Source organism: Ischnura elegans, chromosome 1 (genome assembly GCF_921293095.1).
Source record: "Ischnura elegans chromosome 1, ioIscEleg1.1, whole genome shotgun sequence".
NCBI classification, from domain to species: Eukaryota; Metazoa; Arthropoda; class Insecta; order Odonata; family Coenagrionidae; genus Ischnura; species Ischnura elegans.
This window is the reverse complement of record NC_060246.1, coordinates 49,428,986-49,449,581: the sequence shown is the minus strand read 5'-3', so window position 1 is coordinate 49,449,581 and position 20,596 is coordinate 49,428,986. Positions and strand designations below refer to the sequence as shown.

Genomic DNA, 20,596 nt, shown 5'->3' with positions numbered 1-20,596 from the left:
GATTTCCTGGCGAAACATAAGCTGTAACATCTATTAATGGAAATTTTGGCGTTTATATGGACGAATAAAAACTTAATAAAGATAATAGTTACTCTTAGTTGATCATATTTATCTTGCATAATAGGTCACTTGATAATTGACACATTTTTGAGTTTTTTTAAAATATCGAAATACTTATGAAATGTCATCTCACTAAATATCAGTTTAAACGTACTTTTATTGAAAAAGCGAATTCTGTATGAATAAAATTCAATTGAAACAATTTTTTTGCATATTTTAATAATGTTGCATTTTCGCAACTTTGGCCGTAAATGGGTTGAATGTTGTTTGAAATTTGTAAAATTTAACTTTTTTAAGAAATTAATTCTAAAAGTTTTGTCATTGACAGGACTTCAAATGGAGTAGTATCTACAAATTCTCCATCTGAAAGACAAAATCAGCAGCAATCATCTGGAGAAAATTCTGGAACTGGGCTTGTTAGAACTGAAGGAAGAAATTCATCTAGTTCAAGGTAGGTTCCAATATTTTCACTTTAAAATCTATATATTTGATTTCACCTGTGCGTTTATTAACACCGAAAAATTATGCATCTTTCTTGTCAAAGAGGGTGAATAACATACCTATTTTTTATTCTCTTCGTAATTCTGCATTCCTCGGGTGGTTTTGCTGTGATGGTTTCCCCTCCCGTACCACAGCAGACCTAATCTTCTGTGTTTTTTTTTTATTGCGAAAATCGAGCAGGAAGATAAATTAATTATGCCACTCTCGTGTATTGCTTTTGTATTTTCATTTTCTTGCTTAGACATTTTTTGCGTTTTTTGACCATGGTGTCTACCTTCAAATGTTCTCTATTCATGCAAATTACGGACGTGAGCATATGCTGTCAACTGCTTTCTGACATCCAAGGAACAAAAGAAGATCGAGATTCACGTAAAATTCAGGGAGAAACTTGGATGGGAAATTCTACTTATTTTAATGCCAATGCATATATTTATACACTCCCTCCCTTAATTCACGAACTTAAACTTATTTTTTTCACACACATGTACGGGACATACCTCATGAATCAGCGGAACATCCAGATATTTCTCTTATTACTACATTCATCACAATTATTCGCATTGGCATTCAGATATCTATGAGACATGACTAGGGACATGCAAAAGGTGGGGTTATTTTATAGCCAAAAGTGGTGTTATATTTTTACAAAAGCGATGTCATTTTGCCCTGAAATCAGTGTTATTTTAACGGCAAAATAATTGATGTTGATTGAGAGCCATGCATTCAGTGGCCCGCCCATTGCCCTAAATTGAGGATATTATTGACCAGGGATAATTTAAGCAATAATATTAGAGATGTGCGAATAGTATCCGCGAATACTGGAATACCTCGAATACTAGAAAGTATTCGATATTCGAGGTCTCGAATAGTTATGCGAAAAGTACCGCCTCGAATACCTCGAATACTTTGAATTTCGCGTCGTACACTGTCGCACGCACGTCGTTGGTAGTTGACTCGGAAAAATGTACAGAACTCTAGTCTTTTAGTGCATGCAGCGCCGTTACAGGCAAGTTGACGAACTACATCAAATTCGCGGGTCAGAGCTGTGAAAAGAGTTCGACGTGGGGAACCTAAATTGATCCGGGTGAAAAAATCCTAAAATCCCCGGTGTTTCTCTCACCAGGAAACTCCAGTGCCGTGGGATAGTAGCATCGGCGCATTTCCCACGATCTGCTATCCCCCTCCATTCAGCACTCGCCTCACCCACTCTGACACTTTCATCTTCGCCGAAATCAAACAAAAGGTCCTCCTCGCTCGGGCAGGGGTCGTATTACGAAGACCTTAGCTTCGAAAAAAATATCAAGTTACACAAGAACAATAAAGACGTGTCTCACGCCCCCCTTTTCTAGCCCACTGACCTTTTTCTGCCTACCTGCTTCGAAGTTCCCCATTTCTGGAGCTCAACTGCTGCATGAGTACCTTGGGATAGTAACATTGGCGCATTTCCCAAGATCCGCTGTCCCCCTCTGAGGCTTTCCTCTTCTCCGAAATAAAAAAAGGTCCCAGCTTGCGCAGGGATCATATTACGAAGACCTTAGCTTCGAAAAAAATATCAAGTTACGCGAGAAAAATAAAAGCGTGTCTCGCGCCCACCCCCTTTTCTCACCCACTGACTTTTTTTACCTACCTGCTTCGAATTTCCCCCTTTCTGGAGGTCAACTGCTGCATGAGTCATCTACTAGCCCGAAAGGTGTCTAACAATGACTTTCGGCAATTATTATTACACCTTTATTGGATTGAAATATTAGTAATGTGCGCGTAATTTAAAAAAGAACAAGACCAAATGCGACACATTTTTGACTTTATTTAAGCATTTTACGCGAGGAAATAATGTCAAAATAGGACGGAGGCTTGACATTCTGGCGAGACTCGATATGAGCAGCTGAGCTTCTTGGAAGTTGATGCGGTATTTTTTTCTGAAAACATATATCAAGTTACAATTTATGAGTGGTGCTATAAATCTTTATTGTTACAGTCCCAGATGAAGGGATATTTTCTCAGGATATTTGGTTTCTCCCTGCAATTCCAATTCACCTTCTTATCTCCTGAGAACTCCCAAAGATGGACTGAAAATAATTGAAGAAAATCCTATGGAGAAGAGCTTGTATTTTACAAAATGCCTCAGATTGTCAGCTAGCACTTGGCAGCAGGAGTGGAGGTAAAGCGATGTTAGTTGAATTAATTATATGCCCAATTGTTTCCATAAAATTAAAATATTCCATTAACAGCTAAATTCCTGTTCGAATCCTTTAAAGGAAATCAAAATTACTCCCCAAAATCTTGTGTTGCCTGCTGCATAGGCAACCGAGTCAAACATTCCAGCATTCATCATTTAGTATTTGAGGTATGCGAATATTCGAGCAATGATTTAATATTCGAATTCGATATTCGAGTTCGAGAAATCTGCTATTCGACCCATCTCTAAATAATATACATGGAGTATTGCCTGAGTTCACCTATTTTACACATTTTATCCTTGGCATATCCATATATCCAGCTTACATAGAAGAGAAATTATTTTTGAATGTCTGCAATTTAAAATGAAATATTGCTATTGTGATCAAGTTGTGTTCTTTTAGATTTGTTCTCTTATCTGTTAACACAGTGCTATTGCAGGAAAAAAATCTTTCTGTGTCCCCAATTGCAGAGGGAATCCAAATTGCTTAAAGGCACTAAGATGCAAACGATGTCTCAGACAATTTGAGCTCCCGGATTGCATTAATTATATCCAATGAACCCCGGGAATTTTGCTTTTGTAATAATTTCTGTAATTCTCCCAACCCCAACATCAACTTCTCTGTCTCCATTGATTCGAGGCCATGAATTTTTTGTATTTAAGTCATGGTTCACGTCTGTAGGTCGAAACTTCTTGGAGATCAAAAACCGAGATCTTTTCAAATACCCATTTTTCTGCTCAGGTCTTCTAGCATAAGAGAACTAAGTTTGGTTGATGCCTTTTAAGCCATCTGCATAGGTACTGACTTTACACCAGCTGTTTTAGAGGTTGTCATGTTTTGCAAATGTAATAAGTGGTTTTATCGAAAAAAGTACTCTTATAAATACTCTGGAGACTCATTTATAACTTCCTTAACTCTTTCGAGGCGGTGGAGTTCTCTCCTAAGCATGAATTGAGGAATGAACTCTATGAAACTCTTCAGTTCCCTATGTATGGAGCATTTATGTTGGACATTTGTCAAGAAAGATCTTGCAGATAATCACACACTCTCAACACCAACCTTTTTTGATCCTTACTAATGAGGACTTCGCATTATCTTAGACTCTGAGGGTAGTTGGTCTTGGTAGTTGGTCTCACATAACCAGCAGCATTGGTTCGCTGTCAACTCATGCTTTGTTTATATGAATTAGCTGTATGGATGATAGTTGCTTGTACGTAAATTGCAGACTTCCAATTGACTTCCTTGTTTTATTCTGAGAATTTTCCAATTTCGCACAAAGCTCTATTGTCAGTATTAATGGATTTCATGCATTTACAATTTCCATGTTGATTTTTATTCTGAAATCAAGATTTTATTTAATATTTATGGTAGAATTTTGTTTAAATATTTTAATGCTGCTCAAAAGACAAAGAATTCAATTCTTAGTATATATTTTTTGAGAAAGAAGCTTATATTTATTTCGCAAACTAACTGAAAGAACAATTGTATGACTGCAGTCCCTTACCAGAAAGATGGATAATTTAAGACGAGGGGTCCGGGTACCTGGTCCTGGATTTTGAGAGTATGGCCTAAGTCCCGCTAGTTAGGTCCCGAAACTAAGACATTGCGAACCCGCAACTGTCTTAAAAGAGGGAGAGTGGGGAAACAATTATTTTTGGCATTCGTTCTCCTGTGTAGAAAAATCTTCAAAGAAAATTTGTGGCTTTTCTCCCCCGATTCAAGAAACGTCCTGCTGCATATTTTCATTAGTAGTAGTCATTTCACTAGTAGTTAGTAGCGAAAGGGTTAACCCTCTATAGAATGTGTGTGCATTAGGATAGTTTGAACACTCCAGTATTTTGAGTGAGTCAACCAGCAGATTCCCATGGCATTTTGGCTACTTTGTAGACATCATGTGAATGCGGTGTAGACATCCTCCTGACAAACAAGTCGCCTTATTTCCACGAATGTGTTCCTTTGTGGAAATCATGAATTTTTTCTCTGCATTGGCCTCTCACCGACGCGATGAATTTCCGCGGGCTGCCATTCATGGCACAGCAACGTGAAATCCAGAGAGTTGTCTCGTCGGAAAGCGGCAGAATTTCATTGCGCTTTGCCGGGAACGGCATCTGGCGATAAATCATTTCGGCTGAAAGCTACCTCAATATTTCTCCGTGTGTATTTCACGGCATAGACGTTGCACCGCCGCTTCTTGCCGCTTTCAGACGAACCGGCTTTGCTCCGGCCGTTGTCAACGGTACGGCACCATGCTTTCAAGTAACCATTGGTCTCAATGGATGGATATCTTCAAAAGAGTCGAATCGCGCAGTTGACGGCACGGCGTTGTTGACGGTCAGCAAGGCGCCCATTTCAATCTGGCCCGGCAGTGTGCCGCCTATGGCATGAAATACATACAGTGCTACCTTGAGGCTACTTTTAGACGCGACGACTTTTCGCCAGCCGCCATTCTCGGCACGGCGCTATGAAATTAAGGCCGCTTTCAAACAAGACATCTCTTTGGATTTCATGGCGCTGTGTGTGAACGGTGGCCTGCGGAAACTCTTTGCGTCAGAAAGCGTCCATTGCAGTGGAAAAATGACAGCTTAAATATATGCCTCGAAAAACAATTTCTTCGGAGAAGCATGAGCAGAAGAAAAAAATGATGAAAATCGTCTCTGAGTTGGTTAAATTTGCCCATGAATTGGAGAAAATCGCTATTAACACGAAATTGGCGTATTCGCGGGAAAACCCACCAATTCGTTCTAAAATTCGCGTTATCGCATTTGCGACTTTTGCATGTCCCTATACATGACTAATCAGAATCTGCTGTCCTTTCCTGTACTGGGGAGGCATGTTGGAGCATAGATGCCGAGCAAGATAGATTGGATTTTCATTTCAACATTTTATTAGTTTCCAAAAAATTTTACTACGAAGAAATAAAATATTCCAGTAGCAGGTGAGATGTTGGTGGTCAGTTAGGGGAATTGGTAAGCTGTCTGGGAAAAGTCTGGGAATTCAACAATTGTTATCACTAGCAATCCTGATGCTGAAAATTTTTTACAAATAGGTTTTTTCCCCTTCATAGGGCCTACACATGAACATTTTTCTTGTTAGGTTTTGTAATTATAGAGATTCATTGCAGGAGATTTTTCCTCTTACATGATATATATAGGGAGGGACTGGAATTATGAGTTTGTAATACAAAGGTTTTTGCAATACCTTCATAAAATTTGTTGGGACTGGGAAAACTGTGACTTCGCTGTGGGTGGTTTCGTTGTATGGCTGTGATGTGCAGGTTGCGTCATTGCAGGGGTGTCAAGTGTTTCATGAGCTTTACGATTCAAGTCGAGTAACTTTCTCAATCTTACTTAATTCACCAGTAAAAACCTTCCTGATCTACGCCTCATCACTTACCTTAGTTAGAATCTGAAAATAAAGGAACACCAAAATTGGTGCCCCTGGATTACATACCACCCTCTACGGTGGTTCTACTTCCTGCTCATCACGTAAATTCCGAAGGTAAAAATGTTCTGCAATGCAAAATACTGCATTTTTTCTCAGTAATTCCTTCTAGTGGGACACTTTTTATGATTTGAGCCTAACCACTGCCATTGCTGTTGGAAGTATTTTTATTAAGGAGGTTTGTTACAGGAGTTTCATTTTTTTGCCTGCATTCTGGGGTCTGATTCCAGCCCAATTACTTTGAAATTGGGAGTTTACGTTAAAATTTTGCTGTATGGGGGTTTGTAGTAAAGAGGTTTTTACTGAATTTTTTAAATATATGGAGGTTCATTATAAATAGGTTTTATTTGTTACGTACTTTTCTATTCATTCAATAAATATTGTGACTCACAATATCCTGTGATGAGATTGCAGATGCAATAAACTTTAAATTTTGTGATATTGTTGGAAAAAATAGATGTACCCTGTTAAATGTGGTAATTTATATTCCTTAATATTAACTCTTACATTTTCAATTTATTGCATTACCCATTTCAGATCCAATATTATCTTTTAATTTAGGTCTCATTCTAGGGAAAGGAGAAGCTCAAGGCATGAGGACAGTGCAGAAGGTAGTCGAAATGGTCGACGAGATGCAATTGCCACCTCAGGTATTGGAAATGGTGCTCCTCAGTCCTCATCATCAGCTCGGAGAAGATCAGCAAGGCAAAGGGCACAAGCAAGATCCCATATTAGTCAGCCAGTGGATTTACCGGAAGGATATGGTAATTGAATTGTTATTATAAATTCTGTTTAGGAGTGCATTTTTTCCACAGGCAGTCCCCGACTTTCGCACACAATGCATTCCCGAAAACTTGAACGAAAGTGGAACCATTGACTTCCATACTAATTAGGGGTTACGTTCCTAAAGAGCGGAATAACGTACTAAAACCTTTTTTTTTGCAGATTTTATTTCAATTCACTAAATTTTTATAATATGTTAAAAAAATTCCTCAAATCATCTAATTTCTTTAGAAAATACGCAGAAAGTGTAAATAAAAGTTAAAAAAAACAAGAACTCCATTGGATATCGAGTGAAACTTCCTCTTGGCATTTAAGTTGACATTCCCCTCATTACATCCACTATAAATAAAAAGACATATCAAGGAGCATAACAAAATGTAATTGTTGAACCCGCACTCTGGATACCTTTTAATTTTTACGACAAAATTCGGCATTCGGCAGGCGACATTCGTGATCGCGTATATTTCGCATTTTATTCAAAAAAGACGAAAGGCAAATGGAATTCGGGTGATATTTCGTGCAATATAGTTGCTGAAGGTGTACATGAATTAAACAGCACTCAAACAAAAAAACACAATTAGAATGATGTCTAGTCAACTTTTTTGAAAAATCTCTCCAATGAAGGCTTTCTTCTCCTCTTGATGAAGGAGCCTATAGCAGGCAGTCTCTCTCCCAAATAAATCACCTAGAAAAGAGTCAATCACCAACAATTCCCTTCATTGTATACATTTCAAAGCATTTAATTTTGAATTTAAAGCGGGAAAAAGGTCCTTGATTCACTATTCAGACCATCTTTAATACAGTGGAAGGTACCTACTGAAAGAAGGGCTGGTCAATGTTGAAAAGGTTGTCAAAAGTCTCAACAGTCAACTGCCCAAATGATAATGCAAGGTGGTTGTAAAATTTCAGCAAGTTACTTAACGCCTAGGAATTTCATTGTTGTGCAACATCCTCTGTGCCTTGTATGAGATTCTACGTAGTTTATAAGGTCAGAAAATGTCCACATTGGGTGTACAGCACCCAATCATCTGTCATTAAGATTAAATATGTAGAACCTCTTATCTGTAACATAATACTTAACCCACTACACCAGTTTTGGGAACAGTTGTGCTCTTATGCAGTTTCAATTCCAATATGTGGGCTGTGTTCACAGATATCTTGGTTAGAATAAACTCCATTTTATTTGAGACGTGGGTGAAAGTAAACTTAGGAAAATTTGAGGAAGAATTGTACATTGGTCTTTTAGGTATCTTCATACTGTGACGCTTGTGATTTAATTTGTCTGGTACAAGGGGAATGTAGTTTTAAAATTCCCGGTTGTATGGGAACAACACTTAGTGGACAGAATTTTGGAAAACAGATGTCTTCAAGAAGTTTCTGACATGGTCGAATTCAAATGCCAATGAGCTTTGCCTTACATAGTCATATCCACCACTGTACCTCGAAACTAAGCAGATATTTCTACTGTCTGTGTAACGGAGAAAACTTCTTTTGGAATTAAATTTGCTAATGATGACCATTTAGATTAACTGTAGAGTGATAAAGCATGTGATTTTCCCATTGCACATTGGAATGTATTTCATGGCATATACTTTTGCATTATCAAACCATGGAGTATATTTATAAAGGAGATCACTATTACTTAAAATGTGGAGATGGGTCGAATGGCAGATTTCTCGAACTGAAATATCGAATTCGAATATTAAGTCATTGCTCGAATATTTGAATACCTCGAATTTCGAATACCTCGAATACTAGAATTGTACAAAGCATAGTAAAAACTATTCTTCTATTTCCCTTGATGATTGTATAAGTAAAAAGGAATGTATCAAATACATTTTAAAATCCAGCTTTTTTATTCTGAATATATTCCCCACATTGATTGTTGTTGCCAGTGGCGGCTCGTGAGTCAAATGCTAGGAGGGGCTCACTCCACCTGGGGGTCAAAATTTTTGAATATTTTGTGTATTTTAATGAGTTTTTCAGGCAATCTACCACTAATACACAAAACAATCACTAACACTAAAACATACACAATCACTAACTCTATTAACTCTACAACTAGGCCTATTTACATTAAAACAATTTACACATAATAAGTCAAATGGTCACCAAAGAAAGGTATTCTGCAACACTGCAATACCAAGACTATACGGCCGCCGGGCGGCACGGCAGTGTCAACTCACTAGATATGTCGTTCTGCGCATGCTCGGGCGGCGTCCCAAGACTTCGATAAGCCACAAGCTTAGACGCGTCATAGCACCAGCAGCCCCAACACTACCACTCTTCATATAACTGCATGGTGAAGAATTGGGACGTTCTGGCCAGTGCCCGGCGGCTACAAATGCGAACTTCTCGCGCTATTTTTGCGTGTTTTTCCTACATTTTTGATGTATGCGATCGAAAAAACACCTTGGTTAATAGATGTATAATTACAATTGAATGAGTATTTAATATATTTTTCCTTTTCCAAATCTTTGGGAGGGGCGGCATCCAAGAGTCCATATGGGCAAGCCGCCACTGGTTGTTGCTCTACATCACCTATTTTTGGTTGCACTTTTCCTAAGGTATCTGTTTTTGTTTTGTGACTTTGTTTAGACTTGTTATCTCCAAAACCAAATGGTTTTTTTATCATTTCAACTTTATTTGAATTTTGGAAATCACTGATTTTGAGTGGTACATCAAGAATTATGGCAAAAGTGAATAATTGTTCTTTTTCCAGAAATTCATACCAACTTTTAATGGAAAACATAAAATCATAGACGAAATCTTGTAGATGACTGTGTGAAAACATCTTAGTTTCTGGGAAATTAATAACGCTATTCACAAGGGGGATAACTTAAGAAACTGTGGCTGCACTTCCACTAGTGAGAACTGTTGCTCCTTCAATCCAGAACATCAATCAATTGCTTGATAGCATCGTGCATTCAGCCAGGGGCATGCACATATGCCGTTTTTTCCTATTATATCAATGAAAATTTCGATCCTTTTTCAACTGCGACACATCATTGCGGAGCTGTCGTTCGGCATAAAGAAACTACACTGATGTTAGGGGAAGCCCACATCCTTGCAGTCTTCGAATTCGTGATGGTCTTTCCAATGAGTAGAATGGTTCGAGAGCAGTAGTTGAATGCGTAACAGAAGGTACCCTAGAAGTCATTTTTTTTCCAGCCTTTTGTAATTTTTTGAGGGGTTTCGTGGGGGAAACCGGGGAGATTCAGATTTTTTCCCCCAATCATTTTTGGTTCCCAATGTTGAAAGATCTTTTCACCTCTTTTATCCGCGAATTTGATGTAGTTTGTCAACTTGCCTAAGACGGTGCTGCATGCACTAAACGACCAGAGTCCTCTACATTTTTCCGAGTCAACTACCAACGATGTGCAAGACTTTAATTGGTTCCAGATGTGGATCAGAACCTTGATTTCAGGAGTTACATCTTGAAACTAATGAACCTTGATTTCAGGAGTTACTGCTTGAAAAAAATGTAATTATTCAAGTTTCTTCTGGGTCCACACAATCAGAGAAATGCTATTTTTTTCTTGTTTTAATATTTTTAGTGATTCAAGATCATTTTTATAAGTTTTCAAGTTACTTTATAAAAACACTAACCTCTTGTTGTTATGAAGTCCACAGGGCTGGAAAATGAAGGGCACTTCTTATAGGAATCATCACAAAAAAACATAGCTTTGCCAAAATACCTACTCTTTTCAATCTCCTGTGCTTATATTTGCACTGCAGAATAGCTTCAAAGTAATGTGTACGATACACGTGATTAAATTATGAACAAATACAGTAAATCCTAGATGTACAAACGAGATGTGTTCCGACACCTTGTTAGTACATTGATAAACCTATGCAAGGTATCGAAAAGTGTGGTTATCCTGCAGAATGCAACTCGGCATTACAATTTATGTTAATTTACGATTGTGACAAAGTATCTAGCTGCGTGTGCGACGTGGCTGAAGCCGAAAAAGTTTCACTGTTCTAAGGAAGGAAAAACTGGCAAAATGCTTAACAGTTCCTAACTTCTCAACAGAATAATTGATTGACTGATTTGTGAATGAAAAACTTTGCTGTTTCTACAATTTGGAACTTTATTTTCCTGACTAGTTTCGATACACTGTATCATATTCATAGGGCTAGCAGTACAAGTAGCGTCGTTGTGGGTTATATACCAAAAAGGTGGGTTATATACCAAAAATAACCCACAACGACGCTACTTGTACTGCTAGTCCTATGAATATGATACAGTGTATCGAAACTTGAGGGAATGGAGCATGCTTTCTGTCTTTCAAGCAATGAGGCCTGGGAGCAAGGGACGAATACTTCTGATCGCGTATGTCATGTCGTTGTCTTCAAAGCGAGGGAAGGTGAGCTACTTGTAGCAGGCAAGATGCATTTCCAGTCTGTATTGTCTTGTTTGAGGGTGCTTATTAGGGTGCCTTGTTTTGCCACTTTTTATAGGAGTGAATCGTAATACTCGGCAAAAGTTTCGTTCCCAGGTGGGTATTACAGATATGATTTTTTTTCAAAATCGGTTAATACCTTCTGCTCGCCATTTTGTCTTGGAATTTCAAAATTTTTAATGAAAAATGTAAAAAACGTAAATAATTTAAATTTAGTTTTAGCAAGCACTCATTTTTTTCCTATGAAGTACAGAATTTGTCTTACCTTGATATTTTAGACCAAAAACGTCAGCTCTATTGCTTGAAGTGAAGTGAAGTAAGTGAAGAGTAAATTGAAGTAATCAGTAATGCAATCTGAAATCTAGTCTGCAGTGTGTATGTGTAAATTCATTACAACATTTTAGTGGCCATTTAAGCTAGCAAAAGTAATCAGATTTGCTTTTCATTCAATTATTAAGATAAACTTCTGTATTTTGATGAAATATTCCAGTTTTCTCAAGAAAAAGTGGTAAGCTATATAATGTAAACCAAATTACCTGATGTAAGCAAAAGCTGCCAACTTTGCTTCATGTGGTACCTCACTCTACCTCGTCCAGCTGGCAGCAAAGGCTTTCCCTTCCTGGCTATCTTAGCAGCCAAGTGCAAACTAAGGATGGTCCACATATAGTTCATTATGGGTCATCAATTTTCTGGATTATCCAGGCATTTGGTTTGGATATGCCAAAATACAGGGTAATTTCTAGAGATGGGTCTAATAGCAGATTTCTCAAACTCGAATATCGAATTCGAATATTAAATCATTGCTCGAATATTCAAATACAGTGAATACTAGAATTGCGCAAAGCATATTAAACGTACGATTTTTCTTCTATTTCCCTTGATGAATGTACAAATAAAAAGGTATTCAGTGGAACCTCGATCTATCGTTTTGCAGGGGGGACGAAAACAACGATGAATGCGGGAATGTTTTGAATGCATTCTTTGAAAGCATTATTATGTTCAGTTAGCAATTTCATTTCTCTCTTTGCCGAAACTCAAAGACATCTAAGATCCTCCTGTTTACCGTAGGTGGTAGCCCTATTTTTGCCAAAGCAAATTACTTGAATGGCATTTTGGGATTAATACTGAATGCAAGTCATGATATACCCCAATCCTATCACAAATGGAATCTAGGAATTCTTATACAGATATCATGGTTATAACATCATCTGACTAATGGGTTCATGTAAATAATTATGAAGTATTAATTCAAAGGAAGAGTAAGCAAATACTTTTTCATATACTCCCAAATAATTCTTAAAGCTGTTTAATTCTTAATAATATTTATTTCTCAAAATATCTTGGGATAAAATTTTTCATAAAAAATGTGAAATTTAGTGCAAAAAATTTGCTTTAGCAGCTAACATCTATCACATAAGAAAAAGTGATTCAGAAAATTTTTGTGAATTTTGAAAATGTTAAATTGAAAAATTAAACCTTATTACAGCTGTAAGCATCTAAATACTGTACCAGCACATTTACACCCACCCCTATTTTGAGCATACGGGCTAAAGAAAAATAATTGTGGCATTTTAATTAAATCCTGTTGCCTGGTGTAGCAGACGTATGTATGGACTTGGACAGTTATCAAAATTTCCACTTACAATGCTAAAAATTTACGTGGCGTTTTTCAGCAAAATTTATGTAAAATGTATGGTGCTCGGAGATAGTTGGCATTCACCTGTAGCCCAAACCTTATGTTGCTTACTAGGGATGGTCTAATCGAATACCTCGGATCCAAATATCCACGGATAATGCCCTTAACCTTATGTTTCAGATCTAAATTTGACGAAGAAATTGAATCTGAAATTTTAAATCAATGCTTTCGTGAATATTGCAATGTCCCATAAGAGGGAGTAGATAGAGTTCCAATCCTCTCATTGTGTACGCTTTTGCACTACGATGCTTATCCTACTCACGAACAATTTTGTTTAAAAACTCTCGTAGGAGTATTGCAATAGAATTTCAGCCGCAGAAAATTTTAAGGCAAAACACGACAGACATATAGCGTGAATCTTCCCAAGAAATTGAACAACAATCGGGGAATCTCAGCGCTGTAAGATAATAACCACGGCATAGATTTCACAAAACCACCCTCGGCCCTCCATCAGCCCATGCCTCTGACTTTGTCTTTTTTTTCCGAGACCCCACAGACCATAAATCACTTGCCTCAAAGGAAAAATGGAAACATGTTTCATCCCTACCCCATCTCACCAGGTGACCTTTTTCAGTCTACCAGGTTTAATTCTTCCAGTTTCTGGAGGCCAAATCGGTCACCTACTGAGCTCAATGATATCTCGATAGTGTTTCAGCAATTGTATGATTGTATGAGATGCACGAGGTTCAAAAAAGAATGAGACCAAACGCGATGCATATCTGACAGCATTAAGTTTTTTTAAGCTCTAATTGATTGACACAAAGATTAATAGTTTTACAAGGATACTAATATTCAACATAGTCCAAACAGCACAATTTTGCAAGAAGCAAGCATATCATGAGCGCATTCAAAAAAGACGAGATGGACTGGAAACCTCAGGCAACGCAAACTGCGTACATCACATTGCTGTGCCTTCGCCCCTTCACTTTGAAGGCAATGACATCACATGCAAGATTGGACGTGTTTTTCCGTTGCTCCTTTGCTCGTAACGTCATTGCTTGAAAGGTGAAGGGAGGTTTATAGATGACTGACTTACGCTGAAAACCAGGGCCACTCAGTTCCCCTTGGACTTGTGACCGGGTAAGGTGAGGGGGAAGATAAGGAGTTCATGTAAGAGATTCACCTCCATTTTCGGCTGCAATTTCTGGGGAGAAAGGTGTGTCTCTTACATACGCTTATACAGTAACTACTTAAACGAATGAAGAAAAAAATTGGCAGAAACCTGCTGGGTTAATTGCAGTGTCCTTAGCTACAGGTTGGAATATTATGCTTTGGTACTCGGAGAAAATTTTTAAATAGATGATGAAATATGAAAATTCTGAAAGAAGATTTGACATTCTAGTAATGCACGAAGGAGTTATAATGGTTTGTGCATGGTCAGACTTTTAAGTGTGCTTAATGTATTATATCATCCCTGGAAAAAACATTACTGGCCAGTGTTGTTCAATCATGTGCCTAACTTTTATCAATCCATAATTTATTTCAGAACTTCGGACTACACAACAAGGTCAAGTTTATTTCTATCATGTGCCAACTGGTGTTAGCACTTGGCATGATCCAAGGATTCCACGTGACCTTATGTTAACTACTTCAAGTGTAAATTGCAGTGAAGAAGGAAGTAGTGGTGTAAGTGGTGTGAGATCTGTTGCCACTGCTGATTTAGGACCATTGCCAGCTGGCTGGGAGATGCGTCAGACAGGGTCAGGTCGTGTTTATTTTGTGGACCACAACAATCGGACTACACAGTTTACTGATCCTAGGCTTTCTGGTCCTGTTATCCGTGGTTTAATTAAGTGAGTCTTAATTTTGATTAATCACACTTTGCATGCTTTACAAACTATCTTGGAAGAGTTCTCAGGCATGTGCTTTGTTAACTAATGTCAAATACATTTGGATTTCTATGAAAGGTTACATCAATCAATTTTATTTGCCAAATGATTGGCAAATGGAAAACTAATGATCTTTGCTACCCATGTTTAAATTAGGGACTTGTTTCTCAATGGTGTAAGTTCACAAATTTATACATGAATCTCACAATTGTGATACTGAGGCATTTCTAAGTTTCTCTTATGGAAACTTGTAAATTAGGGAAATAAACTAGTTGCCGGTGAAAATTGTCTGTTTCATACAAATTATAGGAATTCCTTTCTATCAATAGTTTTTCTTACCCCGTCTACTTTTCTAAGCCATTTCCACTTTATTGGAGGTATTTTATGATGAGTACATGATAACTCACATAATAAGTTCATTTATTAGATATCTTACAATATCCAAAGTGAGTACTGGGCATAGACAAAACTGTAGCATCACAGGCACAACTACTATGTGCCATCTTATGTGGTGAATATCAAATTAAAGAATGTGATTCATGAAATTATTATTAAAAATCAATAGAACTTTATGTATAATTTATCATCAAGTATAAGCTGCCCAAGAATTTATCTTAGTCTTATCATAAGTACGAAAGCAAATAAAAGTCGAGCAATTCCACTTCTCATTTTCAATAACATGATTACAATGCTTAGATTAATAAACAAAATTAGCACCAACTCGAAGTCTATCTTCATGCCATAAAAATGATTGGGTAAACACTTGTATGCTGTAGTTTTCACAATGACACTTTTCTTAAATATATTCTCTTTATCCAAGATGTTATTATTGCCATTATCTTTTTAATAGTTGTATCCAGTGGCAGTAAGGTGTTCATATTAGGTAATTACCTTCAAAGACCTTCAAATAATCATGTGAACAAGAGGTACTTGTAGAATCATATACGTACTCATAAACATCTACTGCTAATATTAACTCACTTTTTGCCATACTTGAAATGTGAGTCAAATATTAATACTTCTGAACTATTGGCTAATACATGAAATTTGCTGGGAGTCAATATTTAAAAAAGTGTTATAGTACCTGGCCTTAGCTTTCTGTTTGTTTTACCCAAAGGATTTCTGGTGTAACTGCATGAGCCCCTCGTATCAAAAAATAGTTGATGGAATGCTTTGAATCATTTCATTTAATTAAATCAGCACACTGAATTTTTTTGTTGAGTTCAGACTAATAAGAAAGGATAAGTCTAAAGAAACTTTTCCCTAAGAAACTTAGACTTATGGGTGGACTTAATGCCATTAGGCTGTATCTGTTTCGTAATGTAGTTAGTAAATGCTTTCTCTCAACCATATACTCTTGAGGTTACTAACCATATTGTTGTTATCCATTTAAATTTTCAGAGTGAATCTCTTTGATTATTTACTCAATACTTCTCAGCAGTTTTTATTCTCTCTGATGGCAGCTACTTTGTTAGGATCATAGTAATTTTTCACATGCCATTCATGTCTCTGGAAAATGTTCATTTTCTGTTGTATTTTAGTGTCATAAGTCTCAAGATGCTATATGAAACAAATGCGTAGTTAGCCTACGTATTTTTAGGTGATATTATAATACATAATGTACATTTATACTAAAGCAAAATTTTTATTTTACTCTTTTGCACTAATTTATTTTAGGAAACAAGTTCCTCCATCGTCTAATCCTAGTAGTACTGCTGCATCTCAGAATGAGCCTAGTCAAGACACTTCTGTGAGCTCCATGTCTCCTTCTCCAACATCAGTGCCTATTCCTTCCTCTGTGCCAGAAGTTCATCTTGATTCCCAGACTCAAGTTCAAATTACAAATGAAAACCAGAACAATGAAGAAGAAGGGAGTATATCGCAATCTGGAGAAGCAAACACTTCAGTTGAAAATACTGAAGCTATTAATTTAAATGATACTGGTGATAGAGGTAATTAAACTTATGTCGTATTCACTAGAATGATAGATTAAATTAATATATTATTTCCAGTAAATAAATCAAGAAGCTCCATAAAATATCAACAGGAGATGGTTAGAAGATGGAGGAGGTTGTGTAGGGTCAGACCTGTGCTGGTTGAGGAAAATACTGTGGTTGTGAACAACTAGGTGGGGGGATGTAGTAAGGATATCAAAGATGATATACAGTAGACTCTCGTTAATATGAACAACGTTGTTACGAAGTTCTCGTTATTACGAAGCAAATCGTTGGTCCCGTCGAAAGGGCCTATCCAAGCAATAGTAAAAGAAACGTTATTACGAAATTTTCGTTTTTACGAAATTACGAACCTATGTCCCGGTCCCGGCAGTTACAATACGAACTTTATTACGAAGTTGCACGCACAAGTCACGGTATTTAGGTGGATATTCACTACACTTAAGTTTCAATAATTGCGCCATGTTTAAGTTATTCTCGTTTACTGTGCCTAAGAGCGTCAATTATGGTTCTTTATTCAGTTTACACGCAAAATCATATAACTAGCTTCATTCCTGTGTAGTCAGGGTGCCCTACTCATAACCGTTCGTAAATAGGATGTACAGTCAGACCTCTTCCTATGCACATTCGATTTACGAATTTTCAGAGATACGAGCATTCAAAATTTTCAAATTTCAAATTTGGCGCCTTTCGATTTGGCCGATACGACGCGGTGTGGCGCTGGGAAACTCTCACTGTGATCATGATCTGAATAAGGTATCAATGAAAATGGAGTGAATTTAGGAACTGTTCAACGTTTCCCCCGTTCTTCGTCACCACGGGGAGCTATTTTTTCGGCTCCGAATGCATCGCAGGCCCCGCTAGATCAGTTCGCCACAAGCTTGAGTAAGCGCATACGTGTAATGCAGTGTTGCATCCCGCAGGATAACCTTACTCTGCGATAAATTACATAGTCCGGCTGGCGAGGGTTGTCCGATTACGGCACAATAGGATGGGCGGATAATCCTGCGCCAGCAGGGTTTAAAGCCAACCGCTGTCCCCCAAACGCACCTCACACCCTCGCCTAGTCATACAACGTTGTCAAATGCATAAACGAACACCGAAATAAGCCTGATCCACCAAAATAAGCCCATTCTTCAAATCACAGAACAAGTGATTATTCCTCTAGGTCCTTGACGCTCGTCGTCCCTTCCGGATCTTTTCTTCACGGAACACTTTGTAAGCGTTTCCCTTTCTTACATGGCAGCCTTGCCCCCTCCCCGGACCTAGACCATTTGGTCTGTAATTGGACAACTCTCGGTGGCCGGACTGTAATTTTATCAACCAAGGAACAAGGTCTTGGGACGCATCGAGTTTGAATATCGGAGTTCATGTATTCGGGAAGATATCAACCCTCGAATGCGTCATGGCGCAGTCTTCTGTTGAAAAACTGAAACGCATTTTCCTGTTTATATTTCTTTCCGTGTATTATAATACACTATTGCTTTCGACGATTCCTAAAAGAAACGTTCTTACGAACTTCGTTATTACGAACCTCCGATTTTTCGGTCCCGTGAACTTCGTAATAACGAGAGTCTACTGTAATACATTACACAAGAGCCCATATTGAAGGCAAAATGGCTCCTCTATTGCCAATTTGAACGGGAGTTTGATGATCTTGTGCATTAAGTTTTTCACGTAATTACCTTGCTATTGATCCACGAGGGAGGCGGTGTCTGGCTGTCTTTCGTCCTGGAAGTGCTGAATCGTAAGGTATGGGCTTGAACTCCATTTATGAGAGATTGTGTGAAGGGCTTCTGTCGGTGCCTAGCGAGTGTCAAATCAGCAAACAGTGGAGTAGAAGCGGCGGCCAGGACTAGACATGATAGCAGTGACAATGAAGATGAAAGTGAAGAGGAGTACATATATTAAATATTGGGCTCTATTTACCGCCAATTTATTTTGCAGGCTACTCGTAATGAAGAGGCTCTTCCAACTCTAACCATGAACTTTCTTTTAGCTTTCCTACTGGTTCCCCCATTCCGAGAGATCTTTCTTTCCAAAACCTTTGCTCAATCTCTCCTACAGCCCTTTGCTGATTTTCCTGACACCCAACTTACGCATCCCAAACACCCCTCCACTATCATATCTCCCCTTCCCTAGCATTTCCCACCCATCTCCGGTGATGGAGCTTGAGTGCATCGTAAAAAATCACGGCCCCAAAACATAGTCACAGGCAAGGCTGAAGGCTCTTTACCCACCCCTCTTCCTCCCACCCGCTGCGCCTCTCTTTATCCTGCCACAACCAGGCAGCACCCATCCCACTCTTATTTACCCCACCCCCTTGGAATGCTCTCTGACTGTGGAAGTGCAGAGGCAGGAGAAGTATTCCTTATTGCCGGGGAAATGAAGAAGAAAACTTCGTTATCCTTATTCATTTTATTGGCTACGACACGTAGTACTTTTATATTTAGCACCATGGATGACTCTGAATCAACGTCCAAATTGCTGGCACCAAAATGAGTTTCAAGGTGTTTGATGAGCTCACTTTTGGTGCTGAATCGATATGAGCCGTGGTAGCAGTATATGAAGATAGGATTGATCTTTGACCTTTTACAGCATTTTTTGTCTCGCAATTACTAAACTCATCTTTGTCCCCAATGACTGCCTCTGTGCAACTCCTACTCTTTTTACTGAACCTGTGCTGTTTTACTGATTCTATTCATTTTATTGGCTACGACGTGTTTTGTCATTTCTTGAGATATTTTTAGTTTGTCTTTGCTCGCGTGAGACTTATTGGATTAGCATGCCCTCCCATTCCATTCACGCAAAGATACGGCTGGGCTACCTGCCTTGCCAATTCCATAATTGACCCTAATCGTTTTAGCCAAGTTAGGAAGCACGAGATGAATCTGCTTAATTTTTTAAATAATTGAGCCAAAACCTGAAGTCAATTTGAAATTAATAGCTTATTTTTTGGTTTTGTTAACCTACTATAAACATGATCAACAAACTTAAATGATACCAGAAATACATTGTGTTTTGGTCTAATTATTTTATAAATATTGTGCAGATTTAAAATGTTTCAATATTGATATACTTTCGTGAACTCTTGAAAATTATACCTCAATAATTTTCCCTTCTTAGGTTATCGGGTTTCATTCTTCACTGTATTTAAAATGATGCTATGCAACACTGGCATAGAAAAAAGTTTTTTTAGTTTTAGCACTACAAATAGGTGCATAAACAGAAATAAATATTAGCGCGGAAGGGAGACAGAAAAAACTAAATACAGTAAACTCTCGATTATACGAAGTCAGTGAGACCGGAAAATTGGCACTTCGTAAAATCGAGTTTCGTAATTTCAAACCTTTTTCATTAGTCACGAAAAAATGTTTGCTTTTGTTTCTTCCGCCCTTTTTTGTCTTTAGTGGCCTTATTTAAATGTTTTCGGCGGTTATTCACGGAAGAATTCTGAGAAAAGGCTTTTTGTTATCGATTTATGCTGTGAAAGGTCATTAAATAATTATACCACCATAGAATTCCCATTTCTTGTACATACTTCAATATCAACGATCGCTTAAGAAATTCCCGACCAGTTTAGAAAACATAATCAAATAATGAATAGCAAAATTTATTATAAGAATTTAATGTTGTACATTTGTGAGGAGTGTTTATACATTTAGGAGTGAATAGCAACTATTAAGTACACGTAAGATAGATATTTGTTTCCAACACCCACGGAATTTTAGCGGTAGCCGGCCTAACC

At 37.8% G+C, this 20,596-nt stretch overlaps 1 protein-coding gene across 2 annotated transcripts in view; it reads left to right on the top strand.

Moving 5' to 3' along the window:
- Window positions 1-20,596, top strand: part of LOC124159667 (E3 ubiquitin-protein ligase SMURF1-like) — a 76,522-nt gene that overhangs the window by 27,520 nt on the left and 28,406 nt on the right. The window contains exons 6-9 of one of the 2 annotated variants that reach the window (XM_046535587.1): window positions 389-511; window positions 6,753-6,943; window positions 14,551-14,857; window positions 16,571-16,845. In XM_046535587.1, coding sequence (XP_046391543.1) covers window positions 389-511; window positions 6,753-6,943; window positions 14,551-14,857; window positions 16,571-16,845 — 896 coding nt within the window. Of the gene's footprint in view, window positions 1-388; window positions 512-6,740; window positions 6,944-14,550; window positions 14,858-16,570; window positions 16,846-20,596 lie in introns of both variants that reach the window. The other variant, XM_046535578.1, reaches the window with a different exon arrangement.